This window comes from Pelobates fuscus, chromosome 9 (genome assembly GCF_036172605.1).
Source record: "Pelobates fuscus isolate aPelFus1 chromosome 9, aPelFus1.pri, whole genome shotgun sequence".
NCBI classification, from domain to species: Eukaryota; Metazoa; Chordata; class Amphibia; order Anura; family Pelobatidae; genus Pelobates; species Pelobates fuscus.
Window position 1 is genome coordinate 45,701,770 of NC_086325.1, and position 22,049 is coordinate 45,723,818.

The 22,049-nt window shown below is 40.4% G+C and overlaps 1 protein-coding gene across 1 annotated transcript in view; it reads left to right on the top strand.

Moving 5' to 3' along the window:
• The first annotated feature begins 5,878 nt into the window (after positions 1–5,878).
• The window catches only part of LOC134573566 (endothelin receptor type B-like), a 29,274-nt gene continuing 13,103 nt past the window's right edge, over positions 5,879–22,049 (top strand). The window contains exons 1-3 of the mRNA XM_063433347.1: positions 5,879–6,091; positions 20,621–21,123; positions 21,838–21,950. Of these exons, the coding sequence (XP_063289417.1) occupies positions 20,683–21,123; positions 21,838–21,950 (554 nt within the window). The 5' untranslated portion in view covers positions 5,879–6,091; positions 20,621–20,682. The remainder of the gene's footprint in view (positions 6,092–20,620; positions 21,124–21,837; positions 21,951–22,049) is intronic.

Consider the following 22,049-nt stretch of genomic DNA (forward strand, 5'->3'; position numbering starts at 1 on the left):
GAGGCAATGTGTGTGTGTGGGGCAGTGTATGTATGTGGGGGCAGTGTATGTGTATGGGGCAGTGTATGTGTATGGGGGCAGTCTATGTATGTGGGGGGCAGTGTATGTGTGTGGGGGCAATGTGTGTGTATGGGGGCAGTGTATGTATGTGGGGGCAGTGTATGTATGTGGGGGCAGTGTGTGTGTATGGGGGCAGTGTATGTGTATGGGGCAGTGTATGTGTATGGGTCAGTGTATGTGTGTGGGGGCAATGTGTATGTATGTGGGGGCAGTGTATGTGTGTGGGGGCAGTTTGTGTGTATGGGGGCAGTGTATGTGTATGTGGGCAGTGTATCTGTATGGGGGAAGTGTATGTGTGTGGGGGCAGTGTATGTGTGTGGGGGCAATGTGTGTGTATGGGGGCAGTGTATGTATGTGGGGGCAGTGTATGTATGTGGGGGCAGTGTGTGTGTATGGGGGCAGTGTATGTGTACGGGGCAGTGTATGTGTCAGTGTATGTGTATGGGGCAGTGTATGTGTATGGGGCAGTGTATGTGTGTGGGGGCAATGTGTGTGTATGGGGGCAGTGTATGTATGTTGGGGCAGTGTATGTGTGTGTGGGCAGTTTGTGTGTATGGGGGCAGTGTATGTGTATGTGGGCAGTGTATCTGTATGGGGGCAGTGTATGTGTATGGGGAAGTGTATGTGTGTGGGGGCAGTGTATGTGTGTGGGGGCAGTCTATGTATGTGTGGGACAATGTGTGTGTATGGGGGAAGTCTATGTATGTGGGGGACAATGTGTGTGTGTGGGGCAGTGTATGTGTGTGTAGGGTATGTGTGTGATAAGGATGGGGGGCTTTTTTTAATGTTTTTTTTTCTTAATTTGATTAAATGATTTTTTATTTATTTTTTATTTAAAATATACATAATGTCCCCCTCCCTTCTTACCTTTGTTTAGGGAGGCAGGGGGACATTTCTCGATCCCTGGTGGTCCATGTGGTGAGAGTGAACGCTAACCCCGGTCTCCAGGGCTAGAGTTCACTCTCGCGAGATCCGGAGCATTGCCATGGCAACGCTCCGTGCTCACGAGAGAAGGACCTGGAGGAGCTGCAGACTGAGCTCCCCCGGGGTCCTCTCTCTCGCTCCCCTGCCGGCGGCCAGCATACAGTGCCTGCGGACCGGAGAGGAAGATCTCTGATCTCCCCTCCGGTCCATGAAGGCACATTGCAGGGCTGGCGCTTGGATAGCACCAGCCCTGCATTAGCCGGCAGGGGAGAGGGAGAACCTCGGATTCTCGGGGGGGCAATTGCCCCGTTGCCCCCCCCCCGGAACCGCCAGTGGTGCAAGCTACACCCTAAACATGACAGCCATCTTTCACAACAATGTACTGCTATATACTCATGCAACTAGCCATGATATACGCACGTTCAGCCTAGCATGCTCAAATATAACACACTTCTGTCAAAAAATAAATAAATAATAATACAAAAAAAAATGCAGCTTCAGAATGAATCTAAAATGGATGCTGTCCAGGACGTGGGAGGGTCTGGGAGGGAGGGTCTGCTGCTGATTGGCTGGAATGTGTCTGCTGACTGTGAAGTACAGGGTCAAAGTTTACTCAATGATGACGAATAGGGGGCGGACCGAACATCACATATGTTCGCCATCTGTGGCGAACGCGAACAAGCTATGTTCGCCAGGAACTATTCGCCAGCGAACCGTTCGGGACATCTCTATCACCAAGCATTAACAGATTCTAAATATTATAAAGTATCTATACCATGTAAGTTTCATATGCTTTTAGTTTATGTTATTTCCCTTTTGGGTATATTTGAGAGATTTCCTTTAGTGAAGGTTTAAACCCTCTTTTATACAAATGATGTTACCATGAGGTTTTTGTTACATTCTTTTTAAGTATAGTGCATTCTAGGGTCAGGCAGAGGGTTTTGGACCTGAAGAATGATACTGCAGTATATAGTTGAGAACCTTTAGGTTGAAATAAATTGATACTTGTTCCATTGTAAAGACTCTCGCAAAAAAAACATGAATGCGGCAAGTGGTCTGCAAGTGGTCTGTATGCGTTGTACAACCTGTGGTCTGTGGTATTTAGAGTCTGGTTATATGCAGAAAATCATTAAAAGCATGACGATAATTTCCTCCACGCTCTATTCACATATTTCTCAAATAATTGATGCAGAATGCTCTCTTTTCCCCCTTTTTCTGATTCTAAAGTCCAATTTTATTTTACAACCGCCCATTTCTTGTTTGTTTTCTTACCTTCTTTGCCAGCAGGTGAGGGGCTTGTGTTTGTTTTCTTTAGTGTGGGAATGGCTACAATGAGGTATGTTTTAATTTTCACAAATTAAAAACAGAGAAATTAAAATGCACACAAACATGAAGTAAACCTAGTGCCATCAGTCAACAGCGGCTCCTCTTCAAGGCAATCCTCAAAATAGAATGTAAATTATGATAGTTTCCAAAAAGACCAATTGCAACCTGGCAAGGCTCACAGTATAGTGAAGCAAGATGTCGATTGCAAGTAACGAACCAATTTTTTGTCCATGCACATCCCTACTAAGAATACCTGTGTGCGTGTTTGCTCCTCTCCTGCATGCCTTCCCCTGTTGGTCCAGTGGAGTGCTTCCCCTAGTGGTCAGTGGAAGCTTTCCCTCGTGGTCCAGTGAGGGTGCAATGTGGACTGCACCTGTATCGGATGCAGACCATTTTAAGGGCTCCTTTGCCATTTTTGTGTCAAGATGTGTCAAGGGGTCTACGAGGGAGCTTTTAAAATGGTCTGCACCTGACATTAGTGCACACCACAACTTTCCCTCAGGCAGGTCAGGGTGCATAGTGTCAAGCAGGGAGATCTTGTTGATCTCCCTGACAGTTCAAGCAGGGACCACTCACAGCCAGAGATGGAGCTCAGAGCCGAGATAGAGCTGAGGGCCCCTGTCTGAGCTCAGGTCCTATGTATTCCAAGCTGGCAATCTTATCAGTAAGCCAGCTCTGTTCACAGGACAAAACATGCCACATCAATAAAATACTAGATGCATGTGAAGAAAGAGCTTATAATGAGTCTGACATTTCTGTGGATGACTTGCTACACATAGTGGAGGCTCAAAATCTTCAATTTCTTCATCTGCACCTCATGGGGCTCTTCATCATCCTGTTATTAAAAAGACAGTGAGTTTTACAATTGCAAACAAAGCAGAATTCTAACAAACATCTATCAACACATGTACACACGCGATACACTATTTCAGTCCTTGATGGATAGGTAAAAAACACTAAACTCTCTTTAAAAAATATGGCAATTTAGTCACACCAAAACCACTGTGTTAATATATCCCAATATTGGTGAGCCATATTCTAATTTTAATATGAGAGGATAATGTTTTAAAGAATGAGCAAAAAGTCACACAATAATGTCATGTACAATTCTTTTGATGTTGGCATTGGTTACAATTTTACACTCAAGGATACTTTAGAGAAAATGTAGGAAATGTTGGAAGCATTAACCCCTTAAGGACACATGACATGTGTGACATGTCATGATTCCCTTTTATTCCAGAAGTTTGGTCCTTAAGGGGTTAAAGGTAAACATCGAGAGACATTCATTCTGAGCTGACATTCATCAGTTCCTTTTTGGATGCTCAATTCAGATGACAGTAAATGGAGTGCATTTAGGAATATTAGTGAATTAAAGAATTTGAGACTCAAAGTTGCCCTGAATTGCATTGACGCATTAAGGCTACCCATAGTATAAACTAAATGACTACTGAGAGTTTCACTAATATCCTTTGTGGTCCCTTAAATTGTTTATGCTTTTAGCCTTTAATAACCTGTGTTGACACATTGCTACACTAATTAATGCATGCTCTAATCACGAACCGCAGATACAATCATGCTTGTTATGCAAATATAAGATGAATACTCACTATTTACTGTGGCACTAAAATGTAAAATTTGTTCAGGACATCAATTAACGCATGTCACACAATAGTTGATAACGGGTACACAGACACAGCTGAAGACTTTAAGGAGACATAGAAAAGCATTCATGCTGAAGTTACGACACTATGGGAAATCCAAAAATCTAATTACTCAGCAATCTCTTCCAAAATAATCTGTTACTAAAGAATAAACTGGTTGGAACCATCCTTGTAGTGAAAAAAAATATTACAGATTTAATAAGTAAAAACTTGAGACGTACTCATGTGATAATAAAGTACACCAAATAATCAGAGGAACTACCTCTAAGTCATCCTAGGCTACTGACTAATGAGTTGTAGGACTTTGGAAGGATGGGTGACGGAAGAAGGTGCCACAGGTCACATAATAGTCTACAATCATAACTAAGTTTGTGTGACTATGGATGGGTACAAAGCAAGATTGACCAAAAGCCACATATGGCCCAAGAGTTTGACATTGGCCCTAGAATCATGAATTTGCTTGTGCAGAATAAGGGAAGCCCCAAACTGGTACCTGGCCAAGGCCATTTGGGATTTTATTCCTTCTCTGCATGGGAAGCTAGATAATAGAAATCGAGCTTTGTAGCTGAAAATCCTAAACAAAGAATGGTCCAGACTTCATCTATCAATAATAGATGAATGGTGAAAAAGGAAAAGGTCACTATAATGTAAAGGAATTCTAAAGAGGAAGAGGGGGTAAATTGTGGAGGCAGTGTTTTAAGTGAATTAAGTAAATTGCAAAATTTATGCAAAAAGTGCTGATTTGGAAAACAAATTCATCTGAGCTATAGTCAAAGATAGGCTATTTCCTGTCTAAATTGATACAATGCATTCAACAAAACCAAACCAAAAATCACATTAATTCAATGAATGAAGCCTCTGCATTAGTTTTTCAATGGAATTATATAAAGAGAAAATACTTCCTTGTGGTAGAATGTTGCTTCTCAATGTATGTTTATAAGGTATATACACAATACACATTCTTCTTTTTGAATTATGTATAGCTGTTTCTATGTACCTCTGATGTCCTGAACAAATTTAGCATTTCAGTGCCACAGTATATATGCAGTGCAGAGAAAATGTGCACTCTACTGGTAGAATGTTGCGCATGTCAATTCATGCTGGTAGAATGTTGGGTTTTCTCAGTGAAAATCTAAAAAATCTAAAAACAATGCACAATCATACAGTAGAATGTTTTACCTTCTCAAAGTATATCGATGGGTGAATGTACATGAAAGGGGCATTCATTGAAGTGGTCTGGGTGCGTGGTCCGTGAGTGCAGTGTCCCTGGTAAGAGAACCTGCAGTGATTACTTTGCAGGACTGAGATGCCTCTATTGACTGTCAATCAGAAGAAGTGGTGGGCTTAACACAATAGACCATATGATGCAATTGAATCCCCATATTTGTTTTTGACATAGGTGATTTTAAGTATCTTGTGTGTGTGCTGTTCCTTTAACTAAAGGATGGTAGACTGTCATCACAGATAGTCTCACGGAAGCCGAGAAGAGCAGCAGCGCGGGAGAGGACTAAATAACCTTTCTTTTTAAGTTTATGAAGGTGGTGTCCATCATCTGGACATCATAAGGAACATTTCAATATTGTTTTGGAACATTTGAGTTTTTCCTTAATTTGGGTTGCAGGTGGGTGCAGTTGCACCTATGTTCCTGGGTACCCCTGCATGCTTTTGTTTATGATGGGAACATAAGTGCCACCAAAACATTTACATCCCCTATACAACAATAACTGGTGTGTTTTCATTTCTCTTTCTTTATTTATTTAGAATTTTCATTCCAGTCTCCCTTTAAAAACTTTCCCTTTTTCTTTGCATCCAAAGCCACCCTGTAATGACCATACAGATTGCATTGTCCTGCCCCTTGTCTTGCCATTGGCTGCATCTCTAAACATCTGCTGGGCAGTATCACTCTCTGTATATAGTCTGTGACTGTAGTAAGAAACTTAATCTAATGCATTCTCAGTTTTCACCACCTTCAATTCTCATCACACAGTAAGCATGGTCAAGTAAACGTTTAGATCTGCAGTTCTTCTGTTTGTGGGCTATTTCTACAACAGCAGGGCACTGACAAGGAACAGACTACACAAATTAAGGAGCTCTGAATACTTTCCTCACCAAAGTGACAGGTAATTAAAATGTATTGTATCATTAAAACTAGTTATTGTAATTATTACTAGCATTATTATTACTTGCAGTTGTTTAAAATAAATATTTCAGATATACTGTAAATAGAAACATAATAAAGTTAGTAATGATATAATAAAGACATCAACATCATATAAATGTGTGTAATTTTAAATATATCTGTTTGAATATATGTAAAAACAAAATTACATAAATACTAAATAAACTAAACGTACCATTCAACCATTAGAATTTTATATTTTATTCATGTATTATTTTAAAGAGTTTCAACTTTTTTTTTAAATTTGTTTTACTTGAAAATCAGTAATAAGTATCAAAAAGTGTACAATGTATTCATAAAAATGTTGTAGAACAGTAGAAAATAAAAGTGTACTTGGTAAATCTAGTGTATGTTTAAATATGCTTAATTTTGATGATTATTATTATTTATTATTATTATTGGTATGTATATAGCGCCAACTCATGCCGCAGCGCTGTACAATGGGTTGATGTACCTCTTTTTTTGGAAAAATCTGCAGGTGTATTTTTTCAGTAATAATTCAAATGCGAATTGTCATGAATTCAAAGTTAATTTTAAATTTAAGTCCAAGGTAACTGAACGGAAAGCGTAGATGTCTTGGAGAATTTTTCCAATTCGGCTATTTTGTCCTTAAATTGAAATTCCCTTTGAATTAAAGTAATCTTCTTTTAATACAGTTCTTTAAAATGTTACAAGCCCAACTTATGTATCTAACAGAATTTCTTTTTTCAATATCACTTTGGAAATGTTGCGTTTGTAGGGTTAATGAAATATTTAATCAATTAGTCTTAATAATGGAGTTAAAATTGAGCCCGAACAAATTGGTCCATCCGGAATTTATCAGTAGAGTTTTACTCCATCCAGTAAATCCATTTTCCCAGTGCGGCTATTTGGACATTAAATTTGAAATTCACTTTCATTTATTACTTTAGTGAATTTTGTGTTCACATTGTTAGTTGCCTTCATGTAATTAATCATTTGCACTGTGTGTCACATGACGAATCTCTCTATCCCTGATTGGATGTAGATAGGGATACAGATAGCGTGTAAACAGATTAGGATATACAGCATTTCTTAAATTCAGCCACAAAACTGGAAATTTGGAGAATTAATTCGAGCACATTTTAGGTAACAAACCCAGGAACAGATCACTGTGGGTCTATGGAATCTGAAGCTCCAGGTTTGTGTACTGCAATAGACTCAGGCTCTCTGTTGGGTTTTGGCTTTTGTGCTGTTGTTCTGTTGTTGTTTGTATCTGCTGCTGCCCTGAATTGCTATATCTCAGGGGTGCCAAAAAGGTAGATTCCCAGATGTTTTTAAAACTACAGCTTCCATGTTTTGTCATTCTAAAGGCATGCAAAGCATCTTGGGAGTTGTAGTTCTACAACATCTTTGGATTTACCTTTCAGGCACCCCTGCTATATCTGATTAGTTCCCTGATTAACAACTGGAGAGACCCAAATGTGCCTTGGGCTTATTGGACACTAGATGGCCTATCTTATCTCCAACCTTATTGCACATGGACATTCTGTCCCAATGAACCGTGGGATGAAATCCCTGTTCCACATGTCCTATAGGACAGGCTGTGACCCCCTTATAACCTCATGCTATCACAGAGAATTTCTTTGTGGCTCAGTATAATTCTTAAAAGTCCCAATTTAATATCGCATGTGGGACTAGTTTTATGTATGGCTACAAAGTCTTGTTGCAGTTGAAAGTTGGACGCACAACACCAGAAATGTAAATTCAAAGTTTGTTTCATCTCCAGGCCCAGGTAACCCCTTAATCCAGCATTATTTCCAGTTATTTTGTCAGTTCCTCACAATCACAAATTTAGTGTATAAACCTTTCAGCCACATATGGATTAAAATGAATTTTGACAATAATTTAGTAGAATTAAATCCATGCTATTTTTTTTTTAATGTATTTTCCAGCAAGTATTTTAAAACCTTAAATTAAAACATAACATTGTCATATTACATTTCCTGTAAAATACTAATTAAATGCATAATTACCATTAATAAGTTGACAATGCAAAAGCAACTTCCCAGTACAGTTTATAGTTTTATCCTAAATTAGATGTGTACATCAGTCTGTTGTGTTTTGTAATTTTTTTTAACTAGAAATTTTGCTAAACTAAGCAGAAGAAATTGTAAAAGACTAAAATCTACATTTCCCTTCTTAATTTGCCACAATTCCCAATTTATTAATTAAACCCCATTGCTTCATTATATAATTGCAGTTGTAAAACATTATATAACCATGATCGTATTGTCTGTGACAATAGCTGCCTTCTAAGTTGGGAATACTTCTAAAGAAATGCAACAAGACAGTAATTGGTTTCGCACAGCCTGCAGGAGACATTTCCGATCAGATAAAAGGGGAGTACGGTCACACTCATTTTGCATAAACTGACCACATCAGAGACATGAAATCAGCTGTAGCTGAAAATTAATATTTATTTCATCAAAAAAAAAAAGCAAAACAATAGCCTTTTCACTTTACAATATGACGTATAATTAATGCATCATGCTTAGAGCACTCATAGCTAGCAATGTACAGGACAAAAAAGTAAATAAAAAGTATAAATTCAGTTACCGAAAGAATCTTATAGCAAATGGAATTTATTATTCTTTATAATATGTTGTCTGTAAACTAAATCAGAGAGGCTGTATGATTTTTAAGAATTAATTCAGTCATCAAGTGATCTGTCAGTGATTTGGCCTCTGTGGGTCTCAATACGTGGCACTAGTGATTGCAGGTGAAGATTGCATGGTGAGTGAGTGCTAAAGGTCACAGTAGTGTGCACTATGTAGGTATGAGAATTATATAATTTTTCTGTCATCTCTACTGCCACAAAATTTGGCAGTGCCACCGTTCCCCATTCTGCATCTAACTCTGGTTACACAGTCTGTTGTTGATCCATAATTTATACTGAGTCACAGGTATACTCACTAAAGTGAACATTTGAGGAAACTTACACAAACTTAAACTATAAAAATATTTTTTATCTAGTGTTAAAAAAAAACAAAAAAACGATAAATGATAATCTTTATTTTGGACAAGATAATGAGTTATTTCAAAATGGCACTTTAGTGCCGGTAGGGACTTAAGTGGGGACAATTGAGCTCTGCATCAGGGTGCGCCAATACCAGGGATAGGCAACCTTATGAACTCCAGAGGTTCTGGACTACATCTTAGATGATGCTTATGAGAGATGTTGTCCACATCGGCTGGAGTGACAAAGCTTGCCTAGCTCTGGCCTAGACTGACCTGGCAAAACCCTTGTGCATGCCAATGAGTACTTATTTCATGGGGGTGATCCCCATTTACATTAATGCATTATGTATTAAATAATTTGTACCTGGTCTCAGAAGCAGTTACATGTGTTAAATCTGTTAAGTGTAAAGACTGAAGAACTGATAGTAGATTAATTAAGATACCGAAAAGCCACTTTCACAGTTTTAAGTGTCCTTAAAAAACCTTCCCACCAATCTGTAACCACAGTTACAAGGACAACCTAAGCAAGTTTACAATTGGTATATCAAAGAAATCACAAGACAAACAGTCTTCATTTCCACTAGTTTTACAGTGATACTTACTATTGGTCAAACTCTTATTCAGTGGTTTGAACTTTAACTCTGTTGATCGCTGGTCAAATGGAGTTTTCATCTGACTACAAAATTCCCTGAGGGGCAGAAAGGGTGTGCCATCACATGTCCTTAGTCATTCTTCCTAATTGCTAAAACATAAATATCAACAAATACGGTTTTTAAAAAAAACATACTTGAGGGTTTATTGTCTTGAAGTGCCCCCAAATGAGCACAAATTGATAAACCAATGTCTCAAACTTCCTGACAGATCCTCAGGTGTCTATGTGGATAATTACAGAAGACTACAATATTGTGTGTACATAAGGATCCCTGATGAGAAGCTTCTGCTATAAAAAAATTTCTAACATTATAAATTGTATAGGCTTGAGAGTGTATCAGGATCTATATACTAAAGTGAGAACTCAATGTGAATTTCAAATTAAAGCCAAAGTAGCTGAAACAAAAGCATAGCTGACTTAAAATGTAAACATAGCCAAACTGCTAAATATTGTCTGACACAGTGTCCCCAATTTGCAAAATATTGGAGTTCACTCCCTTACTAGAGCTTTGAAATGTGGATAGCCAAAATATGTTGAACACGATGTACATTTGATAATGAAGACCAAATTTTCAAAAAAGCGTTTGCCTAAAACCTTATACAGGACTTATAAAATTTATTTTTAAAAACATGAGAAAAATAACTATTTACAAGCACAGATCACATAAAACATCATCTCGTAACAGCGCAGGAACATGTATTCATCCTAAAGCTTTATTTTTTTATTTATTTTTTAACTTCGTCAGGACCGTGGACATAGGTACGTCTGACAAAAAACGGTCCTTAAGGACTGCGGATGTACCTTATACGTTTGCGACTAGAGTGCTGGAAGCGATCATGATGGCTTCCAACCTCTCTAAGGGTATTGCAGCGATGCCTCGATGTCGAGGCATCATGCAATACCCCCTCTCACTGGAGTATAGTGCAGAGCATCGGAAGCCATCAGGCAGGCTACCAATGCTCTGCCTGTGCTGAGTGCCTCGAGGGGTCAAGGCACTCAGTGAAGAAATTAATAAATAAATAAATATATAAAATACAAAAACTATCCCCTTCCCTCCCTCCCTGTCCCTCCATATGTACTTACACGATCGCCGTCATTCCCCCGCCTGTGATCGGTCTTCCTCTTCTATGGGAGGACTGTCTGACAGCCCAGACAGTCCCCTCTCTGCAAATTAGGTCCCCTAGGGGCCATGTGATCTTTTTACATAATTAAGTAATTTTATTGATTGCAGTTTGGGGAACCTGCCTGACAACCCAGGCCGAAAGTCTAGAGAATTTAATTTTCTAGCACTGTATTTAACTCAGTAACCTTCCAAGACCCCCTAAAACCTGTAAATGGGTGGTACTGTTTTACTCGGTAGACTTCGCTGAATACAAATATTAGTGTTTCAAAACAGTAAAACATATCACACCGATTATATTGTCAGTGAAAGAGATGTTTTTTGCATTTTTTACACACAAATGCCACTTTCACTGATTATATCATTGTTGTAATATGTTTTACTGTTTTTGAAACACTAATATTTGTGTTCAGCAAAGTATAACAGTCCCCCATGTACAGATTTTATTGTGTTTTTGAAAGTTACAGGGTCAAAAATAAGGGCGTTTTTTTCACAAAGAAATTTGCCAGATTGGTTGTGTTGCTTTGAGAGTGTTAGGTAGCCCAGGAATAAGAATTACCCCCATGATGGCATACCATTTGCAAAAGAAGACAACCCAAGGTATTGCAAATGGGGTATGTTCAGCCTTTTTTAGTAGCCACTTAGTCACAAACACTGGCCAAAGTAAGCATTCATAATTGTTTTTTGCATTTTTAACACACAAACAAATATAAATGCTAACTTTTGGCCAGTGTTTGTGACTAAGTGGCTACTAAAAAAGACTGGACATATCCCATATTGAATACCCTGGGTTGTCTACTTTAAAAGTTGGAAGGTGCACCCTCCAAATAAGGTCTTTTAGCCCTCAGAGACCATGACACACCTATACATGGGTGGTATCACTGTACTCAGGAGATGTTGCTGAACACATATTGGGGTGTTCTTTGGCAGTAACCCTTAAAGTTCTCAGTACATGTAAATTGCTATGTGTGTCAAAAAAATTACCAATTATTTTATTTATTTTTTAATTTGGCATAGATTGATGGTAAAATGGTTGCATGAAAAGAGTCAAAATACTCCACGTTTAATACCTTAGGTTGTCTTCTTTTAAAAAATATATACATGTGAAGAGTTATTCAGGGATTCCTGACAGATATCAGTGTTACAATGAAACTTGTGTTCATTTTGAGAAACAATGGTTTGGAAATAGCAAAGTGCTACTTGTACTTATAGCCCTATAACTTTCCCAAAAAAGCTCAGTACAAAATTTAGAAACTATTTAGCACGGGTGTTTTTGGGCGGCTGTAGATGCGTAACAGATTGTGGGGGTCAAAGTTAGAAAAAGTGTTTTTTTTTCCAGCATATTTTATAAATTATAGTAAATTATATATGATATGATGAAAATAATGGTATCTTTAGAAAGACCATTTAGTGGCAAGAAAACTGTATATAATATGTGTGGGTATAGTAAATAAGTAAGAGGAAATTTACAGCTAAACACAAACACCGCAGTAATGTAAAGACAGCCCTGGTTCCAAACAGTAATAAAATTAAAAAGCAGACTGGTCACTAAAGGGTTAATGCTTATCGATCCTCCGTTGACAGTACAATGCATCCCGAATTCTAATATTCACAGGAATTCACAACAGGGTAATTCAATAAAGTGAGAATTCAAAAATGAAATTCAAAATAGCCAAACCTGAACAATTCTCCAGATCAGCTATGCTTAGTGGTTTGCTACTTTGGTATAACATTTGAAATTCACTTTGAATTTCCAGCACTTCCCAATATAGTAAATCATTTTAAGAAGTGTTCTTGTAGAAAGAATTTTGTATGTATTTGGGAAATTATCAGGGGAGATTTATCAATGCAAAACAGGTGATTTTTGGATGCAAAGTCTCAAATGTGGAGATAAAACTACTGGTTTCAACGGTGTGAGATCTTTTTTAACACTTTATTTACCAGCTGTGTTTTCTTTGATAAAGTTCACCCATTGAGTTCCAATATACTTTGTATAAGCTTATTTTGCGCTATTTCTATTTAAGAGGCACAAAAAGGAAACAAAAAATAAATAAAAATGGACACAAGTCAGTAAACTGAACTGTGTTGATTTGATAAATGGTTTTGATTTGAATTCCCTGAAACTAATCTTGAATATTTTTGGATACACTCCAAATCTAGTATGACGACGACCTTTGAGAGGTGAGGTTGAAGACCCCAATTTCTTGTTTAGAAAGTCAGTATAGTCACAGGACTGTTTTGCTCACATTGTCAGAGGTTAATTGTTTCCTGTGTTAGCTATGGAGAGAAATATCTGCAAACAGTTTTGTTTAGATAGAACACTCTGTTACTGCAGATATTGTGTTGTAATTGTTTATACCAGTGACGTGAAAATTAGATAGTCGCATAGTTTGAAAATAAGTGACAAATACATTATAGCATACATTTCTGCTTTCCCTTTCGATGATAAAGATAAATATGAGGAAAACATAGGGATTACTGGCATAAGATTGTGATACCGCTCTATTTAGCATTGTGTGGCTCGGGCTATAGATTATTATTTTGTGAGTTCTCTTTTTTTGTTTTTGTTTTATATAGATTATTGAATTATAGATTGTTATGTAATGAGTTATAGAACTTTTTGGCCAGACCTTAGGTGCCATGAGGTCCCAGGATTTAAAGAGTTCGATAACCAAGTGTTACTAATCTATACATGATCTGCTCAGGGATTTAACTTTCATTCATTTGCTATAAAATCACAATGACAAAACAGCAACCAGGCATCACAGTTAACAAAATAGTGGACCAACACATATCACATCCATTTTGGGCAGGTATCAGTCCATCAAGGCCCGGACTGGCCATTGGGCACACCGGGCAAATGCCCAGTGGGCCGCGGTGGCCATGGGCCGAGGACGGCAGGGGAGGTCACAGGATCTCTCCTGCCGGTCTATGCAGGGCCGGCACTATCCGAGTTCCGGCCCTGCAGTAGTCCACGACGGGCCGGTGGGGAGATCGAAGATCTCCCTCACCGGCCCACATGCAGTATATTGCGGCCGCCGGCAGGGAGAGAGTGAGGGAGACAGCCAGCCAGGAGAGGTACCCGGAGGAGCTCTAACTTACAGCTCCGCTGGGTTCCTCTCGAGAGATTCGAAGCGTTGCCATGGCAATGCTCCGGGTCTCGCAAGAGTGAACTCTAGCCCCACAGGCTAGAGTTCACTCACCACTAGGACCACCAGGGATGGATGGCGGCAGCAGCAGGATCCCTCCTCCCAGGCTAATGGTAAGCAGGGAGGGGGGAAATAACCACCCAAGTCACATCCGCCTCACTTGTTCACACACACCCTGCACCCCTGACACTCACACTGCACACCTGACACCTACAGCACTATCACTCACACACACTGCACACCTGACACTCACAGCACCCTCACTCACACACACAGCACCCCTACACACACACTGCACCCCAGACACTGACAGCACCCACACACACACACTGCACCCTTGACACTGACAGAACCCACACATACACACACTGCACCCCTGACACTGACAGCACCCTCACACACACACTGCACCCCTGACACTGACAGCACCCCCCCCCCACACACACACACACACTGCACCCTTGACACTCACAGCACCCTCTCACACACACACTGCACCCCTGACACTCACAGCACCATCACTCACACACACTGCACCCCTGACACTCACAGCACCCTCACATATACACACACTGCACCCCTGACACTAAAGCACCCTCACTCACACACTGCACCCCTGACACTCTCAGCACCCTCAGACACACATTGCCCCCTTACACACAGCTTCCTCACACGCACATAGCACCCTCACGCAAACACAGCACCCATCATACACAGCACACAAACACTGCACCCTTACACACATAGCACCCTCACACAAACACAGCACCCATCACGCACACACACACACTACACCCCTTACATACACACTGCACAATACGCTTTCCTAGCATTTTTGTCTCCTGGTATCCCATCTATGGAGACACCAGAGACAAATTTCAAGCAAACACAGTGCAAGCATATTACTAAATTTGCTTGCGCTGTGCAGAACAAATACAGGGTATTTTTCTCATGCTAGAGCTCTTCAGCAGAGCTCTGCGCATGGTCTACCCTTTTAGAGCATGGAACCAACATGCTCACTTTGTGATGGGGCGTGCTTGTCATTGGTGATGACAAAACACACCCTATCTGACCCCGCCCCCTTTTTAGTGGGCTGCTGTAATTAAAAAATGCTCGGGACGAATTTTCTTCCCAGTCCGGCCCTGAGTCCATCACAACACCTTCTTTAGCCTCAACAGCTATCATGTTCACGTACTACTTCTTGAAAGTCATTGAGTCAGGATTACTATTAATTGAAAGTCATTGATTTAGGGTTACTGTTGCTTGAAGATCATTGATTTAGGGTTACTATTACTTGAAAGTCATTGAGTCAGGATTACCATTACTTGAAGGTCATTGGGTCAAGCTGAAATTCATAAAGGTGATGCTGCACAAAGCAGAGTATCTTTTCACCTCATTAGCATCACAACATACCTGCACCCTCGGATCTCATGGATTCTCAATGTCAAAGATACTCTACTTGGCATTGGAGGGATAAGGGGGAGTGGGAAACAGATCCCACTTGCCCACTGGTCGATCGATAGAACTCTATGAGAAGCTCATAGGTAAAATTGACTCAGTGGCGTACCCACAATCCATGGGGCCTCGGTGCAAAACTGATCAATGGGCTCCCGACCCCCTCTTCCCCGACAGACACACACACACACAGACAGATACATACAGACACATACACACAAGACACATATACATACAGTGGCGTACATACCGGGGTCGCAGGGGTCGCGGCTGCGACCGGGCCCGGCCCACCAGGGGGCCCGGCCGCCCTGCGACCCAGGTATGTACTCACTGGGCCAGCCTCTTCTCCTGGGGGGCCCAGGAGCCGGCCACCTCCGGGCCCCCCGAGGCTGGCCCTGCTTACACCCGGCGGGCAGTCAGGCTGGCGGGCGCGCGAGGGAGCACTCTCCCCTGAGTGCTCCCTCTTCAGCTCCCTCGCGCACCGCACTGAAACCGGAGCCGGAAGATGACGTCATCTTCCGGCTCCGGCATCAGTACGCGGCGCGCGAGGGAGCTGAAGAGGGAGCACTCAGGGGAGAGTGCTCCCTCGCGCGCCCGCCAGCCTGACTGCCCACCGGGTGACACCACTGGACCCCAGGGAATCCCCTCAGCTCTCCCACAGGTAAGGAGGCTGGGGGGATTAAATAGGAAAAAAAACAAAAAAAAAACGTGTGTGTGTGAGAGTGTATGTTAGTGAGTGTATGTTAGTGAGTGTGTGTTAGTGTGAGTGTGTGTTAGTGTGAGTGTGTGTTAGTGTGTGTTAGTGTGAGTGTGTGTTAGTGTGAGTGTGTGTTAGTGTGAGTGTGTGTTAGTGTGAGTGTGTGTTAGTGAGTGTGTGAGTGTATGTTAGTGAGTGTATGTTAGTGAGTGTGTGTTAGTGAGTGTGTGTTAGTGTGTTAGTGTATGTTCGCTAGTGTGTGTGTGTGTTAATGTGAGTGTATGTTAGTGTGAGTGTATGTTAGTGTGAGTGTGTGTGTGTTAGTGTGTGAGTGTATGTTAGTGTGTGTGTGTGTGTGTGTGTGTGAGAGTGTATGTTAGTGAATGTGTGTTAGTGTGTGAGTGTATGTTAGTGAGTGTGTGTGTGTGTGTTAGAGTGTGTGTGTGTAAGTGTTAGAGTGTGTGTTGGAGTGTGCGTGTTAGTGTTAGAGTGTGTGTCTGTCTGTTAGTGAGTGTGTATGTATGTTTGTCACTGAGTGTGTGTCTGTCAGTTAATGTGTGCGTGTGTGTCTTAAGCACTTACCTTTCTCCAGCGCCGGACTCCCTTGGCGCTGGGGATCTCTCCGTCCCGATCCGCCTCTCAGCTCCGAATGCGCATGCATGGCAAGAGCCACGCGCGCATTCAAACCGCCCATAGGAAAGCATTACTCAATGCTTTCCTATGGACGTTCAGCGTCTTCTCACTGTGATTTTCACAGTGAGAAACGCAGAAAATCCTCTAGCGGCTGTCAATGAGACAGCCTCTAGAGGCTGGATTAACCCTCAGTGAAACATAGCAGTTTATCTGAAACTGCTATGTTTTCAGCTGCAGGGTTAAAACTAGAGAGACCTGGCACCCAGACCACTTCATTGAGCTGATGTGATCTGGGTGTCTGTAGTGGTCCTTTAAGTGTATGTGTTTATGCATGCACTGGCGTACATAACGTGGTCGCAGGGGTCGCAGCCCTGCGACCAGGTGCCTGCCGCCATGTGTTGCGGCCCCAGCCCGCGCAGAGTAAGCGCGCGCGCGGGGGGGGCCCACGGATCAGTTTTCGCACCGGGGCCCCATGGGTTGTGTGTACGCCACTGTATACATACATTCAGAAGACACACACAGACACATACATACAGACCGACACACACACACAGACAGGCATACACACATACAAAGACACATACATACAGGCACACATACACACAACGTTTAAGTCACCCTCCTGTTTCCTACCTTTTAGGTGCAGGAGGGTGACTTTCCCTGGGATCCAGTGGTGGCTCAGTTTGATGGGAGTCAGAGTTCCCACTCTGACTCCCTCCTCTGCTTTCTCCTGCGTGGGCTCTTTGTGTTAGCTGGGAGAAGTGACGTGCAATCACTTCCTCCCAGCGTGTGATGTCATCACAGGGGGCCCGGTCGCGTGGTTGACTGGGCCCCCTGACAATCCATCTCCATCATGGGCCATCCGATGGACCCCTTGGACGGCGACCCCGGCTGATTGCCGGGTGGGCCAGAGCTGCAAAAGATGGCTGCGGGTACCCAGTCGCAGGGGTCCGCAGGGTGGCTGGGCCCCCTGGAGTGACAGGCCTGGTTGAAGCTGCGACCACGGTATGTACGCCAGTGCATTGACCCCATTCATTAGGGAATGATGACATCTTGGAATATGACCAAGCTCTAGCTGGCAGGGTTTCTCAAGTGTCCCTATCCTGGGGGCTAGCAGCAATCAAAGACTAGATACAAAATGTCATACACTCCCCCGAAGCACCAAACCCGTGTCAGTGCTATGTTCCATAACAGGGCACATGATCTATACATCCTTAGGCAAATCTCTGTCATCTCCAGCCTTGTGGAGGGCATTCTAACTTGGAGAAGGGTGATGGGTGATGGGTAATATAAAAAGGAGAGATAATGAAGTACTAAATGACTAGTAAATATAAAGGCTGCAACAGATGTGATTATGTGTCACTAATATACAAAATGACTTATGAAAATGAAAAAAACATCAAATACATATCAAAACACATAAACGATTATTTTCACTCTAAGTTATGTGTATGCTAATAAGCCCCCAGTTCAGATTGCAGTTACATTTGTTGCAGCCTATGGGGGGGGGGGGGGGGGGGAGATTTATTACGACACAAACAGTGTTGTTCTATTCAAAGTGCTAAATAAAGAGCAATCACCATGAAACCAATATAATGCCTCTCAGTATTTAGCATTTTTCACTCAGAATAACACATGTATTGCATTCCTAAGCCAACCCATTAATAGCTAGTACTTTATTATTCTCTCTTGCACATTTAAAGGAACACTACTTGCTATAAAAACTTTATCTTATTAAAGTTGGAACAGTGTCTTCAGCAGCCTCCCCGCCCCCTTCCTAGCCTGGATATAGATAGGGACACTGATATAATAGTTTTAGGAATACAAATTTGTATTCCTAACGCTATAGTGTCCCTTTAAGCTTGCTGGTCAAAACTAGAGGTTGTTGTATTAGAGTAATAATATTACAGCTCTCTGGGAATTTGTATTTTAATGTTAAACATTTGGTCCTCTAATGTATTTACTGTAAATACTGATAACAGAAACTAACTATTCTCAACTTATATGCTTCTGCATCTGAGAACATTATGAGTTATCGTTGACCGTACGTTATTTTCAGTGTAAATACATTAAAATTTACAAATCATCCATCTTTTTCACACGGGTGATGACTTAGCTTTCCAACTATAGTATAAGCATTTGCAATAAGAAATGTACATAAAAAAGAAGTATACGTCCAATATAGATAATTCCAATATGCTAACGTATAAATGTCAAGTTATTTGCTATTATTAATATTAGTATTATTATTTATATAGCGCCAATAAATTCTGCGGCGCTTTACAGTGGATGGACGAACAAACATGTAATTGTAACCAGACAAGTTTGACGCACAGGAACAGAGGGGTTGAGGGCCCTGCTCAATGAGCTTACATGCTAGAGGGAGTGGGGTAAAGTGACACAAAAGGTAAGGATAGAATTAGAGAATTAATGACAGTTGCAAGAGAGAATTCAGTTGTGAGCTATTAACAGTTTAATTTATACGCTTTTGTGAAGAAGTGAGTATTTAAAAAAAAAAAAAGAAAGAAAGAAAAATAAAAAAACAAAAACCTCCAAAACCGAATATCCGGTCTTTACCAAATAATATGTTCAATGGTACAGACTATACAAGAGAGACTGACACAAATAGTGCCTTGTAACGTGCCAAAAAGAAAGTGCATTCATGGGCAAATCTAATTATCCCTTTAGCGACAGCAGTAGCAATTTTAGTGTGCCTCGGGCAATGAACGGTCTTACCAAGCTAAGATGGAACTGAAAAACAGAAAGCCTTATTTTGGAAGCTATAAATGATTCCGAAGAAGAATTTTGCTTTTGTCAAAAACAACCAAAATAGACCCACTTTGTTTTTTTAATCTTCCAATTCGTATGCACACTTTGCAGTGGAGGGAGTCTTTTTACTGGGGCACTTTTACTATATTTAGCTGGAGTAAAAAATATACGAGTGAAAACATTTCATTCCCTTTAACAAAAATAGCCGTGTTATACTTACAATATGAATAGTCGGCCATGTTGCAGGACGTACATATAAACTTTCATACTGTAGACCCAAGAAACGTGTTACTTATATGGATCTTGTTTCTCTATAATACCAATCATAAAGTATTTTAGAGACAAACAAAAGCCTTTTAACCATTGCATTTAGTATAGCAAGCAAGATATATTCTACTTCAAATAGACATTTTTTTTTTTTTTTAATTCTAAATACGATGGTCAAAAGGCTTTTGTTTTTCCTTTAAATAGATTACTGATGATTTGTAGCCTGGGGGCCTACTAGTCCTAGACTGCTGACAAAATTGACTGGATTGACATTACTAAGTTAGTCAAGTTTATTGACTAAATAGTGATTTTGTTTGGTGAATAAATAATGAACTCACTAATTTTAGGCAAAATGCAAAAGTTGGAAAAACTTTGAGGGGGACAGGCTCAAATTTTCACATTTGTTTCTAATTGAATGGAATTCATTGAGTAGTAAATAAATAAAAACATTACAAACTTTATTATGTTCTTTTGGGCACTATTAAACGTGCACCCCCCAGCTGGTGGAGGTTCTTTCAAGGTCCTCTTGGTAGTCAAGGGACTCGAACTCAATACCTCTAAATTCACAAATGTGCAGCCATTAAATTATGAAACTGATGCAACTGCTTCCTTCTCACATCCTCTGTTTTTGTTCATGAAAACACAAAAATGTCTCTCCATATCCATTCCTAAATCCTCGTAGTGGAATTTTTACCCTGCTGGTAGAACATTTGTTGCAATAAGGAGATTAACATTTTATTTTTTCACAGGTTACAGGACCAGAAACTGAAGATCCCTTTCTTTTTGAAGACTGCATTACTACCTTGATACAATGCACCCTTCTATGCTATTTGTGGTTTGGATAGGAGGCCTGCTTCTTGGTGTTAGCTCTCTGGAGGCTCCCTCAGCCAGCTCCAACCCACCACAAACAATGAACTCAGAACAAGCCCATTCCATTGTACAACTGGACACCAACCAAATTAGTGAATCTGCAAACTTATCAGATGACGATGTTGGAAACCAGTCATTTCCACCAAGACCACCGTTATCTCCACCGTGCGTCACTCGGTCGAAAATCAGACATGCCTTCAAATATGTCACCACTATTCTCTCGTTTGTCATATTTCTTGTCGGGATTGTAGGAAATACTACGCTTCTCAAAATAATATACAAGAATAAATGCATGAGAAATGGACCTAATGTTCTGATCGCCAGCTTGGCTTTGGGCGACCTGTTCTACATTATTATTGCAATTCCTATCAATATTTACAAGGTTTGTTGATATAGCTTCATGTTAACTATATATCTTTTTGTTTAGAAGTAGTGTATGTTAACATTATAGTGGATTGTATTTTCTTTGGGGAAAAAAACCCAAGGTGAATTGGAAGAATGGGAGAGGGGATTAAAGGTTCTTCATTTCCATGATTTATGCCCTAATATGAAAGTTACCTGTACTTCAAGCTGAATTTCAAATTTAAGAACAAAATAAATTATAAATAAAGATATCATTATAGATAATAACACACCCATAAATTTACTCTTATTGTGTGAATTTTAGCCTCATATGCTAAATCTTAATTTAATGGACTGAACATGCTAGCGGGGCGTTGAAGTTGTTGAAAAGGACCATGGGAATAGGCTTGTTTAAGTAACTTTTCTGATTTTGCCAGGATAACGTATACCGCATGTACATTGATAAGAGAGAGACGGTGAAAAAACAAGGGTACATTACTTAAATAGCTAATTTTGGCCATATCTATAAGTCTGAGCTACAAATTTCATTTTTTTTGCAATCCACTTAACCCCTTAAGGACACATGACATGTGTGACATGTCATTATTCCCTTTTATTCCAGAAGTTTGGTCCTTAAGGGGTTAAAGGAGAATTGTCTAGTCACAAATGATCAATTATTAGGTTTTGAGAAATGTCTATAGTACAACATAAGTATCACCAGTACATTTTCAATTTCTCTTATTTTTCTCTGCAGTTACTGGCTGCAAACTGGCCATTTGGAGAACATGTCTGCAAGTTGTTCCCATTTATACAAAAAGCGACTGTTGGTGTCACAGTACTGAGTCTTTGCGCACTGAGTATAGACAGGTAACGTTTTATTTTTGTTTTTCTCAAATAGTTACACATTTTACAAGCAAATGGATGGCTGAATTAGAATTTCTCTGTCATTTACTTCTGTCATTGGTA